At 36.0% G+C, this 16899-nt stretch overlaps 1 protein-coding gene across 1 annotated transcript in view; it reads right to left on the reverse strand.

Annotated features, from left to right (window-relative positions):
• Window positions 1-1911: 1911 nt before the first annotated feature.
• TM9SF3 (transmembrane 9 superfamily member 3) overlaps window positions 1912-16899 on the reverse strand; it is a 75629-nt gene continuing 60641 nt past the window's right edge. Inside the window, exon 15 of the mRNA XM_082611353.1 lies at window positions 1912-6098. Coding sequence (XP_082467479.1) covers window positions 6031-6098 — 68 coding nt within the window. The 3' untranslated portion in view covers window positions 1912-6030. The remainder of the gene's footprint in view (window positions 6099-16899) is intronic.

Here is a 16899-nt window from a genome sequence, read left to right on the forward strand (position 1 = left end):
CATCGACAAGCGGACTCTCAACCACTGCGCCACCAGGGAAGCCCGGTACTTTGAGTTTTAAAAATATTTAATACTGTTACAATTTTTAGCAGCTGTTGAAAACCTTCTGTGGCTCTCTGAAACCTCTACCCAAGCCCGTGAGGGTGGCACATCAGGTTCTCCATCCACCACCAGGTCGTCCTTCCACATGGATTCCAGCCTTGGCTCTTGCCACCTCCGTCTCTCCACTCCTGTTGCATTAAACACCTTGCAGTCATCCTAACAGGGCCTTGCTGCTTCACACCTCCATGTCTTTGCCGGGGACAACTTCATAACCACACAGCCTGCATCTTCATGCCACCATTACTGCAGCTACCACACCTATGACACTTACCTATTTATGTCTATCCTACCCTTCTGGGTCTCTAGCCTGCAGCGGACCTGTCTGACCAACTCCAACTTGGAATGCGCCTTCCACGTCTTACTCTCTAGACCCTCTCTTCCCTTCAGTGACCTCCAAGGTTAAGTCCCATAATCTTAGTGGCTTAGATTGAGCCACTAAGAACTGCAACATTGGCCAGTTTAAATGACTGACATCAAGTTCTCCCTACAACCATGTCCTCCATTTTTTAAATTTGAAACCCCTATCACTTTAAGCATGCAACTTTGCAAATAACTTTAAAAACGTTTGTAGACTACATTACCACCTTGACTCCATGTGTCCCAATGCAAGCTTATTCCCTCCCCCTTTTCTAATGTTAAACTGTAAATTAGGTATTTAATAAAAGTTCTCACTTTGAAATCCAGAAGGTGGTTGTATAGCAGATTCCTTTATACTCCTAGTTTTCCTATCAGACAAAAAAAGTGTTCACTAAAGAGATCAAAAGTAACTCAAATTTGTACCAATATAACTATTTGGTTAACAGGAATTGCCAAGTATAATATGTGTCAACTGAGTCTGGTAATAAAATCAAGGGGAGAAAAGAACGAAGGAGGTTGACAATAATTTAAATAACTAGTTAAAACCGAAGATGAAAAAAAATTACAAATAGACCTGGAGAAACTAACCACTAATTTTGAAGTAGTACAATAAAAATAATCCCTTCCGTTGGTATAGAACACTCATTTCTGATATGATCTCTATGACAATATTTCCAATATTATCTATTCCATAGGCTGGAGAGGTGATACCCCCATTTTACAGTTCCACCAGTCAAGACAATAGGACCCTAATTTTGATTACTTCTGGGCTAAAAATAAGAAACTCTTTAGCTGCTTTAGTTTCTTACCTATAAAATGTAGCTGTCTACCCTATCAGCTTCACAGGATACTTGTGAGAAAACATATGTGAAACTGTTGTGAAACAGTAGTAAGTACTAGACAAATGCAATGCATTACCAATCAGGAGAATGACAGGCATAGGGGTAGTGGGGTTTGAATGCAGGAGTCAGAGCTTGTATATAAAGAAAGTCAAAGGAATGATAATAAAAGAGAAAAATTATTTCTTAAAAAGACAAACCTTGTTCATTGTACCATTCTTTCCATTTTCTGTACTTTTTTTTTTTTTCAAAATATAAAGCTGGGGGGAAAAACCAAATCCCAAATTTTAAATCCTTTGGTTCAGGGGTCAGCCCACTATGGCCCACTGGCTGTTTTTGTTTTATTGGAACACAGCCATGCTCATTAGTTGATGTACTTTCTCCCATGGCTGTTGTGCTACAATGGTAGAGCAGTTGTTACGGAGACTGTACGACTCTCAAAGCCTCAAATATTTCCTATTGGGCTCTTTACAGAAAGTTTGCTGACCCCTGCTTTATTTAATTGTGGAAAGCTATTAGTAATCTCTTCATATGCGTGCCAATAATAATGGGTTATCCCTTATGCTTGGTTCACCTGTTTCAAAAAGGAAAGAAATAAAGCATCCAAGGGAAGAACATTTGACTTTTTATTACTTTTTAAAAATCCAACTTCAGTTAGATTAACAGATGAGATTAGAACTTCAAATGTGATACATTATACTGCACTGGATTTCTATTACTAAAAAGCCAGTTGGAATATGGCCTACACAAATCACGGGTGGGTACAAAAATGGAAGTAATCATTGAGCATTAACTGTTTCCTTTCAACTCTGTCACCGATTGTCTGTACTCTGTGGGGATTTATAGATTCATGTTTGACACAGTTGAAAGTCCCAAGTGGGAATGCTTTTCCAAAGATACTTTGTTGTCCTTCAAATAGAACGCCATGTTATTTCTTCCTTGCCTAAGCTCTTACTTGTAATGTTTATAACTTTCAAATGACCTAAACTGATGAATTACAGTTAACACACAGAATGCTGCTTTATCAGTCAATTATTAGCAAGACTCGTTCACCAGTACTTCAAGGTAAACATTCTTCACAAGTTTATTTCCATCTCCTAATACAGTGAAACAAGAACTTATAACTTTAAGTGAAACTTAAAACTTTACTTTTGTCTTTGCACAATTCTGCCTACTGTTCCAAAGAGAACGTCAAATTAGATGGCTTTTAGAAAATGCTCATAGGAGAGAACGAGAGTTATTCCTCATAATGAATTTAAATTTTATAAAATTTCTGCAGCTATACGTCAACTTTCTGAACTACCCTACCTCTAAATCTAGTCTATTTCTATACACACTTCCAAACAATCTTTATAAATTTTCACTTCTCTGATCTCCTTAACATCTCGATTGCTAAAATATAGCCTCATAAGTATGCAATTTTTATGAAGATATAAAACATTAATACTTGTGTTCTCATATGTCACTACTCCTATTTATTACGTGTTCCAATAAATCAACAGAATGAAGCACTAAGACACGCTGAAATCTAAACTTAAAACCCAGATGGAACTGCAGTGTATAGGTTACAAATAGGCTTTTCTTTCCCAGAATTCATATACAGAAGCCCTTCGGTATACAGCTTTTCCTGAACAAATGATATTAATACTTTTTTTCTTTTTTACATTTGTAAAAATTCAGGAAATCTTAAAATAATATTTATTTGCAAGACATTTGGCATAAGGTGATCAATAAACATTTAGGAAACAAAAGCTTTATCGAAATGAATACAATTTGTGGATAAACCCTGAATAAAGTGGCTTTTGGAAGAACTGGAATTTGCAGCAGCCGCCTTTAGAAAGAGGGCCGTCCACTCGCAATGGAAAACACTCAAGCATACCGTTCACTAGGTTCAGAAATCACCACAATATAATGAATTCTAAGGGCGTGGGGCTCAATTTATGGGCGAACTCAGCACAATCTAGGAGCCCAACATGATATACTAAAGAATGCTTTACCACCCTTCCAGCCATTACACTTCCACCTTATCCTACTCTTGTACTAGGATATATGTATTAACAATGTCACTAATTAATGTACCTAAATTTCAGGAGAAGCGTGCTTACGGATACAAATCCCCAGTTTTTGAGAGTGTTCAAAGCATCAGCTGATAAGTTGAGCAAATGTTAACAAATGAAAGACAACTAGCATTTATGGAGTGCAAAAACCCTACACTTTAATTAACTTAAATAACATATTTTACCATTCTACAACTGAGAGCTAGGGAGCTAAACTATTTGTGGATTACATCTTCTTCAAGAGACGCATACACACACCCAGCCCCTCTAGGAAGCCATAAACCAAAACCAATTTTTTAAAGGACTTTTCAAGGTGACTTATACTCATTTTAATGGAGCTCTTAATGTATTCGGAAATTAGAAAATTATTTTTCAGTGAAGATTCCAAAGGACTTTAAATACAGATCAATTTAGTAAAAGAATTGGTGTACCTGAAAGCAGCTAAGCCACTCATTCTTTTAAAACCCTACACCTTACTTGCAAGATTCATGAGAAACAAATTTCATTTTATTAAGACAGAAGCTTGCCACCCAATTTACAATCTATCAGACTCTATGTTCTTATAAGTACTTTACAAGTAGTTTAAAAGTTACATAATATAAACCATCAAGTACTGACTTTTAGTTCCTTTTCTTATAATATCTTAAAGGCAGGTGTGAGAAGAAAGAGAAAATGGAGGAACCAGTAGATTACACTTAATATTTTGGTTTGAAGAAGAGGATTTACCTACAGCTTTTGATAAAATTTCTGTTTGTTCATGTCAGCCATACTTAAGTAGTAAGAAATCAAATTTTTCACCCTTTATAGTCCTTACATGCTACATTTTAGGATGCAGTCTCTTAATTTATAGAAACATATTTTGTAATGAAAACACCTTACGTAACTCTGAATGGCATGAGTTTCACATTAAGGTTTAAATTACAGCTGTTTCGAGTCTTTCTAAAAATACCAATATACAGTATTGTTTTTAGGTGGTCATTTGCATAGCAAACTATTAAACTAGAAACTCAATGGTTCTAGGAAAACTTCACATTATGGATCGTTCCAGAAAGATGTATTCAAAATTAAAATTACTTCTCTTAGAAAACTATAACCTTTATTTGCTCATCCCCTAGTAAGCTAACCAGTTTTACCCATCCCCACTTTACATGGTACACCAACCTGAACAGATTTTGTGCCACAATTTCATTCAAAGGGCTTCTCATTCACTTTGTGACTGTACTGGATAATCTAGATGTAAGCAAGTTTGGGGATTTTAAAGTAATTGTCCTCTGTATTAGAAAAGCATGGTTTATAGTATAGTAAAAAATTTGCATTCAGTAATTGCCTTTTGAAAAGATATCTTCAAATTGCAAACACATGTATTTTCACAAAACAATTTGGTCAGGAAGTTTTATTTTAACATTCTAAAGCAGTAATGCTTTAGATGTTACTTAAGTGCCCCAGACAGGATTAACAAAATTAAATGTTTCTAAATTACAAATTTAGCTCCTGTAGGAGTCTCAGGAAAAAAACAAAGAAAACAATCCCCCTTCCCAAAAGAAGTATTAACACACACATTTTGAAGGAACCCCAATGTTTCATGCAGTGGTAGGCAAGATGTAAAAAGCCACCCAAATTCACACATTTCTACACCAATCATATCAGAAAAAAGTACTCCATAGTCAATCTGTACATCCAAATGCATGTGGGAATCTACACCTACGTTACATTATTTAATGTTATATACATTTATTACCCACCCCCCTTGTTTTTAATAATTTCTTATGTAAAACCTTCATTCAAACCCAAAAAAGATAGATGTAAGACTAACTTGGGGGGAGGGGGCAGATAATCACTTTAGACATTCAGTTAAAATGTAGTTTATCTAAATCACAAAATGTTTAATAAAAACAAATATCTCCTCCATTTAATACTTTGCTTTCTAACTGTACAGTAAATTGCATTGTAGAGAGTACACCTCTATCTTCAGACTGTATCTTCTTTGGATGGAATTAAGATGTAATTGGATAGTTTTAAGATAAATAAATGGGAAGTTGGTCCAACTAAGATGACAGCAGATATATTACACGCAGGATTTAATATTTTTAAATTCTCTCTGTAAAAAAAAAAAAAAAAAAAAGGATGCAGTTGAATTGGGGAAAAAAAAAAAGGCAGGTCAAAAAAGAACCCAGGTTCAATATATAAAAATGTCCCATAATAAGTTGACGATGGCAGTAAAAATAAGAGAAAAAAATTAATCTTTCTGGAACATCATTTTTCAATAACATAGAAACACTAGTGCCAGGAAGATTTCTATTCATGTAATTTTAGCATCCAAGTTTCCCTCTATTTATTTTATTGGAACAAATGCTTTAAATAAACTATTTGTCCTCTTCACTGAAGAGAGCTGGTCTATTTCATCTTTAATGAGCTAGTTTTTGGGAAGATTAGCCATGTACTGTAGTAATGCCTACTGCATAAAATCCAAGCATTTGCTGTGAACAGTTGGAGAAAGCAGTCAGTTAAGAACCTAGGATCAATGAAAATAGACGTTACTTTAAGCCATCCACGAAAGAGAGACCCACAAAGTACCCAGTGTTAAAGCCCAAATCTCTTCTTGCGCTTTTTTTGCTGTGCAAGTTCCACCCCTGTGAAAGAGAAATTGATCCAAAGTTCCAGGTTTTCTTGGGTCTTTAGTCAATTTTCACATTAGTATAGATTTTTCGGACAAAGGCACTTGTTCCCATGTAACCAATTGCTCCTGTAAAGATAAAATAAGATGTTTTGAAACAAATACATACAGAGCAGTATCCATCATTTACAAACAAACACTAAATGCTCTCTGCTCTGGAAGTTATTCGTTTTCCAAGATAACATCTTTTGTTAGTATTCTCTCTGAACTTATTAAAATAGTGTCATTTGTTCTGCAAATCACCTGTTACTGTAATACACCAAGTTTGACCTGATGTAATATTTTTATAATTAAATATCAATTAATGCATGAAATTATGAACTATATGAATTAAAATAATCTCTTATAAAGAATAATTTCAGAATGACAAAAATTTGTTAAATGAAAAAAACATGTTTTTTTTAAATTTAAGCATAGATTATTCTAGGTCATTAAAACAATATTAACATGTTCCCCAAACCATATGATACCTTATGGATAATTCGGTAAGAAGTGAATGGGGATTCTCTCAGGGAAGGACTGAGAACCACGACCCAGTGCCATTTGAAGCCCTAGAGAGGAGGCTTCTTTTTTTATGTTTAAATTGTAGAGGCTATGTGATTGGTAGAAAGGCAGGCATTTGAGGGCATGCATAAGAGAGACAGGTAAGCAGATCACGAGTTTCTGAATAATTAGCTTCAAATGGGACCCAAAACACCAGAGAGCACGGGTGTTTTTGTCTGTTTTGTTAAATTAAGTTTCTGCCTCCTGGGCCTAAAAAAGTACTTGGCACATGATAAGATACTCAATAAGTATTTGTTGAATGAATGAATTAACTGTATAGTTCTTTACAGCAAGTAGTAAGGGATCTTTAAAACAAGACAGTTGGTCATTCATATCATAGAGAAGATTCTCCACTGGATTTAGGAATTTACCATCTAAGCCCATTATTCAAAGTCTAAAAGTAAATCTTCCATGAGTTAATGATACACACATATACACCTAACTGTCCACCTATGAACTAACTTTTATTTGCCCAACTGGTGTATGCAAGGAAAAAATAAGTCTCTTCTGCCTTTACGTATGTAAACTGTACCTCAAAGGAACCAAACGGCTGATAAAAGGAAGTTTCTCCTTAGAGAAGTATCCCAGCTAATAAATATAAAAGGAACAACAGAACGAGAATATTATAACCACTAATGATTTATTTGAGCTAGGCAATAATTATCAGTGGCTGCTAACCTCACAGAGACAACCAGACATTAAGTGCCTCCTTATGAAAGTTCACAAACCACCTGCTAAGTATTCTTGGACAAGTATTAATATTCTTGAGTATGACCAAGTCTGTAGATCTAACTACCACTTTACAGAAAATATGGGGGGTAAGAAGTACATAGAGAAGCATTAAATAACACCTTAGGGATATAATCAGCAAAATCCAGAGTGTGAAAAACTCTACGGGAATTAAAACCAACCAACCAAAACACAAGTTTCTTAAATAATTTCAAGGGAAAAGAGAGCAAACTGGATCTTGATGCAAACAAACTGTATTAAAAGAGAAATGAGGATGTGTGGGATAAATCTGAATACTAAGTGAATATTTGAGCATATTAATAAATTATACTTATATATTGAATATATACTGAAATAATATTATATATTATGTTATATAACTGCATTCTTCCATATTATAGTTATATAATAATTATAGTATATAAACATTGCACATTTTATATATATACACATATATATACATACATACACACACACACACTGAAATATTTACAGTTGAAATAACATGAGGTCCAAGATTCATGTCAGAAAAAAAGTGGGGTAAGGTGGGACTATAAACCCACCCAAACAAAGCAAACCTATTTTTGCAATGAATAGACATTTATTTTTTAATATGAAATAATTATACTATACTTGAAAATAGTGATAATTCACTTTGAAATAATTATATACAAGTCCTTACAAGGTAAGAGAAAACACCATTCAATTTTATAAAAATAAACCTGAATTCTTATAAAAATATCTATAAAATTTTAAGGAGAATCAAAAATTTAACCGGCATAATACAACACTAGTCCAATAACCAAATCCAGTTTTCCAGACTTACAAAACATTGTTCCCTTTTGAGCAGAGATATGCTTAAAAGCAAAACAGTGTCAACCTAGAGTATCATTTTTCCTAATCTTATGAGTATCTCAAGAATAAGCTTATAAAAATATGGCTTTATAAAAGGAAGATACTGAATATGCGCTCTAGAAAAGTAAATGTCTTGGGAATAATACACTTTTAAACTTAATTTCCTTAAAACTAAAATGCTATGCTCAAAATATAAAGTCTACAACAATATCTAATTATTTCCCACCTTAACATAATTATTTTTCCTACATTAAAAAAATCAACAAATATTTTCCTTTCAATTACTGACTGAAAAAGCATTTTAGCAACATAACCTGATGTGTATGTATAATTTTTGTATTATGATGACATTTTAATCATTTCCACTGTGAAATGTTTCCCTTCCCCCCAAAACACAAATTAACACTGAAGGCATATAAACCCTTTAAAGAATAAATGTTGGGACATTGCCAGAACAGCAGGGAACTGGAAATGTGCCAAGACTGTTAGGCAGTAAGATGAAATTTCAACAGGAAATGCGTTCAAAAACTTCAGCTAAATTAATTCCATTTTCTTTGTAAATGTCAAGGTATTACCTCTCCAGGGCTTCCTTAAATCATATTATAGAAAGATTCAAGAAAAAAAGTAACCTTCTGCATAATCCCATGACTCCATACCTCATTGACTGCTGGGATAATCAAGAAAGATCTCAGAGGAGGAACCAAGATGGTGGAGTAGAAGGACGTGCTCTCACTCCCTCTCTTGTGAGAACACCAGAATCACAACTAGCTGCTGGACAGTCATCGACAGGAAGACACTGGAACTCACCAAAAAAGATACCCCACATCCAAAGACAAAGGAGAAGCCACAATGAGATGGTAGGAGGGGCGCAATCACAGTAAAATCAAATCTCATAACTGCTGGGTGGGTGACTCACAGACTGGAGAACACTTATACCACAGAAGTCCACCCACCGGAGTGAAGGTTCTGAGCCCCACATCAGGCTTCCCAACCTGGGGGTCCGGTAACAGGAGGAGGAATTCCTAGAGAATCAGACTTTGAAGCCTAGTGGGATTTGACTGCAGGACTTCGATAGGACTGGGGGAAACAGAGACTCCACTCTTGGAGGGCACACACAAAGTACTGTGTGCATCGGGACCCAGGGGAAGGAGCAGTGACCCCAGGGGAGACTGAACCAGACCTACCTGCTAGTGTTGGCGGGTCTCCTGCAGAGGCAGGGGGTGGCTGTGGCTCACTGTGGGGACAAGGAAACTGGCAGCAGAAGTTCTGGGAAGTGCTCCTTGGTGCACTCCTGTCATTAGCCCCACCAAAGAGCCCAGGTAGGCTCCAGTGTTGGGTTGCCTCAGGCCAAAGAACCAACAGGGAGGGAACCCAGCCCCACCCATCAAGAGTCCAGTGGACTAAAGTTTTACTGAGCTCTGCCCACCAGAGCAACAGTCAGCTCTACCCACCACCAGTCCCTCCCAACAGGAAACTTACACAAACCTCTTAGATAGCCTCATCCACCAAAGGGCAGACAGCAGAAGCAAGAAGAACTACAATCCTGCAGCCTGTGGAACAAAAACCACATTCACAGAAAGACAGACAAGATGAAAAGGCAGAGGGCTATGTACCAGATGAAGAAACAAGATAAAATGCCAGAAAAACAACTAAATGAACTGGAGACAGGCAACCTTCCAGAAAAAGAATTCAGAATAATGATAGTGAAGATGATCCAGGACCTTGGAAAAAGAATGGAAGCAAAGATCGAGAAGATGCAAGAAATGTTTAACAAAGACCTAGAAGAATTAAAGAACAAACAAACAGAGATGAACAATACAATAACTGAAATGAAAACTACACTAGAAGGAATCAACAGCAGAATAACTGAGGCAGAAGAACGGATAAGTGCCCTGGAAGACAGAATGGTGGGATTCACTGCTGTGGAACAGAATAAAGAAAAAAGAATGAAAACAAATGAAGACAGTCTAAGAGACCTCTGGGACAACATTAAATGCAACAACATTTGCATTATAGGGGTCCCAGAAGGAGAAGAGAGAGAGAAAGGACCCAAGAAAATATTTGAAGAGATTATAGTCGAAAACTTCCCTAACATGGGAAAGGAAATAGCCACCCAAGTCCAGGAAGCGCAGAGAGTCCCAGGCAGGATAAACCCAAGGAGAAACATGCCAAGACACGTAGTAATCAAACTGACAAAAATTAAAGACAAAGGAAAATTATTGAAAGCAACAAGGGAAAAATGACAAATAGCATACAAGGGAACTCCCATAAGGTTAACAGCTGATTTCCCAGCAGAAACTTTACAAGACAGAAGGGAGTGGCATGATATACTTAAAGTGATGAAAGGGAAGAAACTAAAACCAAGATTACCCTACCCAGCAGGATCTCATTAAGATTCGATGGAGAAATCAAAAGCTTTACAGACAAGCAAAAGCTAAGAGAATTCAGCACCACCAAACCAGCTCTACAACAAATGCTAAAGGAACTTCTCTAAGTGGGAAACACCAGAGAAAAAAAGGACCTACAAAAACAAACCCAAAACAATTAAGAAAATGGTCACAGGAACATACATATTGATAATTACTTTAGACGTGAATGGGTTAAATGCTCCAACCAAAAGACACAGGCTTGCTGAATGGATACAAAAACAAGACCCATATATATGCTGTCTACAAGAGACCCACTTCAGACCTAGAGACACATACAGATTGAAAGTAAGGGGATGGAAAAAGATATTCCATGCAAATGGAAATCAAAAGAAAGCTGGAGTAGCAATACTCATATGAGATAAAATAGACTTTAAAATAAAGAATGTTACAAGAGACAAGGAAGGACACTACATAATGATCAAGGGATCAATCCAAGAAGACGATATAAGAATTATAAATATATATGCACCCAACATAGGAGCACCTCAATACATACGGCAACTGCTAACAGCTCTAAAAGAGGAAATCGACATTAACACAATAATACTGGGGGACTTTAACACCTCACTTACACCAATGGACAGATCATCCAAAATGAAAATAAATAAGGAAACAGAAGCTTGAAATGACACAATAGACCGGATAGATTTAATTGATATTTATAGGACATTCCATCCAAAAACATCAGAATACACTTTCTTCTCAAGTGCACACAGAACACTCTCCAGGATAGATCACATCTTGGGTCACAAATCAAGCCTCAGTAAATTTAACAAAATTGAAATAATATCAAGCATCTTTTCTGACCACAACGCTATGCGATTAGAAATGAAATACAGGGGAAAAAATGTAAAAAACACAAACACATGGAGGCTAAACAATATGTTACTAAATAACGAAGAGATCACTGAAGAAATCAAAGAGGAAATCAAAAAATACCTAGAGACAAATGACAAGAAAACACGACGATCCAAAACCTATGGGATGCAGCAAAAGCAGTTCTAAGAGGGAAGTTTATAGCTATACAAGCCTACCTCAAGAAACAAGAAAAATCTCAAATAAACAATCTAACCTTACACCTAAAGGAACTAGAGAAAGAAGAACAAACAAAACCCAAAGTTAGGAGAAGGAAAGAAATCATAAAGATCAGAGCAGAAATAAGTGAAATAGAAACAAAGAAAACAATAGCAATGATCAATAAAACTAAAAGGTGGTTCTTTGAGAAGATAAACAAAATTGATAAACCATTAACGAGACTCATCAAGAAAAAGAGGGAGAGGACTCAAATCAGTAAAATTAGAAATGAAAAAGGAGAAGTTACAACAGATACTGCAGAAACACAAAGCATCCTAAGAGACTACTACAAGCAACTCTATGCCAATAAATTGGACAACCTGGAAGAAATGGACAAATTCTTAGAAAGGTATAACTTTCCAAGACTGAACCAGGAAGAAATAGAAAATATGAACAGACCAATCACAAGTAATGAAATTGAAACTCTGGTTAAAAATCTTCCAACAAACAAAAGTCCAGGACCAGACAGCTTCACAGGTGAATTCTATCAAACATATAGAGAAGAGCTAACACCCATCCTTCTCAAACTCTTCCAAAAAATTGGAGAGGAAGGAACAGTCCCAAACTCATTCTAATGAGGCCACCATCACCCTGATACCAAAACCAGACAAAGATACTACAAAAAAAGAAAATTACAGACCAATATCACTGATGAATATAGATGCAAAAATCCTCAACAAGATACTAGCCAAGAGAATCCAACAACACATTAAAAGGATCATACACCATGATCAAGTGGGATTTATCCCAGGGATGCAAGGATTCTTCAATATATGCAAATCAATCAATGTGATACACCATAATAACAAATTGAAAAATAAACACCATATGATCATCTCAATAGATGCAGAAAAAGCTTTTGACAAAATTCAACACCCATTTATGATAAAAATTCTCCAGAAAGTGGGCAGAGAGGGAACCTACCTCAACATAATAAAGGCCATATATGACAAACCCACAGCAAACATCATTCTCAATGGTGAGAAACTGAAAGCATTTCCTCTAAGATCAGGAACAAGACAAGGATGTCCACTCTCACCACTATTATCCAACATAGTTTTGGAAGTCCTAGCCACGGCAATCAGAGAAGAAAAAGAAATAAAAGGATACAAATTGGAAAAGAAGAAGTAAAACTGTCACTGTTTGCAGATGACATGATACTATACATAGAGAATCCTAAAGATGCTACCAGAAAACTACTAGAGCTAATCAATGAATTTGGTAAAGTTGCAGGATACAAAATTAATGCACAGAAATCTCTTGCATTCCTATAAACTAATGATGAAAAATCTGAAAGAGAAATTAAGGAAACACTCACATTTACCATTGCAACAAAAAGAATAAAACACCTAGGAATAAACCTACCTAGGGAGACAAAAGACCTGTATGCAAAAAACTAGAAGACACTGATGAAAGAAATTAAGGATGATACCAACAGATGGAGAGATATAACTACCCTGTTCTTGGATTGGAAGAATCAATACTGTGAAAACGACTATACTACCCAAAGCAATCTACAGATTCAATGCAATCCCTATCAAATTACCCATGCATTTTTTACAGAACTAGAACAAAAAATCTTGAAATCTGTATGGAGACACAAAAGACCCCAAATAGCCAAAGCAGTCTTGAGGGAAAAAAACGGAGCTGAAGGAATCAGACTCCCTGACTTCAGACTATACTACAAAGCTACAATCATCAAAACAATATGGTACTGGCACAAAAACAGAAACATAGATCAATGGAACAAGGTAGAAAGCCCAGAGATAAACCCACGCACCTATGGTCAACTAATCTATGACAAAGGAGGCAAGGATATAAATGGAGAAAAGACAGTCTCTTCAATAAATGGTGCTGGGAAAACTGGATAGCTACATGTAAAAGAATGAAATTAGAACACTCCCTAACACCATACACAAAAATAAACTCAAAATGGATTCGAGACCTAAATGTAGGACCGGACACTATAAAACTCTTAGAGGAAAACATAGGAAGAACACTCTTTGACATAAATCAGAGCAAGATCTTTTTTGATTCACCTCCTAGAGTAATGGAAATAAAAACAAAAATAAACAAATGGGACCTAAAGAAACTTAAAAGCTTTTGCACAGCAAAGGAAACCATAAACAAGACGAAAAGACAACCCTCAGAATGGGAGAAAATATTTGCAAACAAATCAACGGACAAAGGATTAATCTCCAAAATATATAAACAGCTCAATTAGTTCAATATTAAAGAAACAAACCACCCAATCCAAAAATGGGCAGAAGACCGAAATAGACATTTCTCAAAAAAAGACATATAGATGGCTAAGAAGCACATGAAAAGCTGCTCAACATCACTAATTATTAGAGAAATGCAAATCAAAACTACAATGAGGTATCACCTCACACCAGTTAGAATGGGCATCATCAGAAAATCTACAAACAACAAATGCTGGAGAGGGTGTGGAGAAAAGAGAACCCTCTTGCACTGTTGGTGGGAAGGTAAATTGATAGAGCCACTATGGAGAACAGTGTGGAGGTTCCTTAAAAAACTAACAATAGAATTACCATATGATCTAGCAATCCAACTACTGGGCATACACCTAGAGAATACCATAATTCAAAAAGACACATGCACCCCAATGTTCACTGCAGCACTATGTACAATAGCCAGGTCATGGAAGCAACCTAAATGCCCATCGACAGATGAATGGATAAAGAGGTTGTGGTACATATATACAATGGAGTATTACTCTGCCATAAAAAGGAATGAAATTGAGTCATTTGTGGAGACGTGGATGGATCTAGAGACTGTCATACAGAGTGAAGTAAGTCAGAAAGAGAAAAACTTATATCGTATATTAATGCACGTTATGTGGAATCTAGAAAAATGGTACAGATGAACCAGTTTGTAGGGCAAAAGTTGAGACACAGATGTAGAGAACAAACGTATGGACACCAAGGGGGGAAAGCTGCGGCGGGGTGGGGATGGTGGTGTGCTGAATTGGGTGATTGGGATTGACATGTATACTGATGTGTATAAAACTGATGACTAATAAGAACCTGCTGTATAAAAAAATAAATAAAATTAAATTAGAAAATTAAAAAAAAGAGAAAGATCTCAGATTAAATAAAGAGGAGTTCGGGGAACAATATTCTGAAGGAAGGATGGCCAATAATACTAAACGAAATTTTTGATTGCCAAGGGATACATAGGATGTTCCCATATAACACAAATCCAGATTTAGCTTTCAGTCCTATTCATCTTTCTCTCAAAGTTGGTTAACTAATTATCACAAGGAAAGGTTATCACAGCAGCTATAAATAAAATGTGTAACTATAATATAGAGAACTGTCTTCCCTTATAGCTGGTGAAATTAGTTTTACTACTTTGCAGTCAGTGTCATTTGTATATGTGGGTACACAGTGGTCACATACATGGTATATACGAACAAATTTTTTTTAAATTTTTATTTTATATTGCAGTATAGTTGATTTACAATGTTGTGCTAGTTTCAGTAGTACAGCAAAGTGATTTAGTTATACATATACATATATCTATTCTTTTGCAGATTCTTTTCCCATAAAGGTTATTACAGAGTATTGAGTAGAGTTCCCTGTGCTATATACAGTAGATCCTTGTTGATTATTTTATATCTAGTAGTGTGTATATGTTAATCCCAACCTCCTAATTTATCCCTCCCCTCCATCTCTTTCTCCTTTGGTAACCGTAAGTTTGTTTTCTAAATCTGTGAGTCTGTTTCTGTTTTGTAAATAAGTTCATTTGTATCATTTTTTAGAATCCACATGTAAGTGATATTATATGATATTTTTCTTTCTCTGTCTGACTTGTTTCACATTGTATGATAATCTCTAGGTCCATCCATGTTGCTGCAAAAGGCATTGTTTCATTCTTTTTTATGGCTGAGTATAGATTTTTTTAATTTAATTATCATGTAACATTACATTAGTTTAAGGTGGACATCATAATGATTTGATATATGTATATATTGCAAAATGATCACTTCAATAAATTTAGTTAACATCCATTACCTCACAGTTACAAAGGTTTTTTTCTTGTGATAAGAACTTTTAAGACTAATCTCTTAACAGCTTACAAATGTACAACACAATATTATTAAATCTCATCACCTTACTGTACATTACATCCCCAGAAGTTATTCATCTTATAATTGGAAGTTTGGACCTTTTGACCACCTTCATCTCTGGCAACTACCAATCTGCAGAACAGATTCCTCTGATGAAGGAAGAAAGCAATCTTGGTACCCTAAAGAGGTCCACAAATGTCATACCAGGACCCAGGTTTTAACAAGATCATTCTGTTTTCCTTATTCTATTGCCCATCCTATAGCTAAAGGTAGAATTACAAAAAAAAAAAAAGGTGTGTGTGTGGGGTAGTTCTGAATTATACACTATCTGGAAATGTCTCCAGAGTGATTAGTCCTTAAGTCTTACATCATTCCTATGAGGTAACTAGGGAATTAGCCTCATTTATTGGGTAAAAACCTGAACCAGAAAAAAAGTGAGCTGCTTGTACATTCTCCCTTAAGATACCTCTGCCAGGACTCAGTGTCATGAAATTGCTCTGAGGTGAAAACACAAGGTGTAGAAACCCAAAGAATATACAGAAACAAAGACACAACCCCAGAAGAGGACAGCCCAAGATGCTTGGCCCTCCTCAATCCAGTAACAGCAGCAGCCGGCACTCACTGAGCATCTGCCATCCACCTGATGTTTACCCACAGTCAATCACTGACTCCTCATCACAACCCTGCAAGGTAGGTATTACTACTGTTTTGCAAATGAGAATGTTGAGGAAGAAAGGTTAAATAACTTGGCCACAGTAACAGGGCTATTAAGTAGGGGCAATACGATTCACAACCAGGACTAATTGATCCCCCAAAGTCTAGCTCTTCCCAGAAATTCTCCACCATGTCTCCCATGTAACTGGCTATCTCTTAACACCTAATAACAGACCTGCATTACACTTGGTGCTTTACACACATGACACTATCACAAATAACTACTCTGAAAGCTATGCCCATTTTATAGATTGGAAAATGAGACTTAGAAAGGTTAATATGCCTTCCCAGGGCCACAAAAAACAGTGAGTGGCAGCATGGAGATTTAATCCAGGTCTCTCAGGCTCTTCAGTCCATGTCTTTTCCATTTTTCATGCTGCTTCCAAAAGTTCTTTCTTTATTTTCCAGTTATTTCACACATACTAGAGACTCT

The sequence above is a fragment of the Mesoplodon mirus genome (assembly GCF_964341445.2).
Source record: "Mesoplodon mirus genome assembly, chromosome: 2".
NCBI classification, from domain to species: domain Eukaryota; kingdom Metazoa; phylum Chordata; class Mammalia; order Artiodactyla; family Ziphiidae; genus Mesoplodon; species Mesoplodon mirus.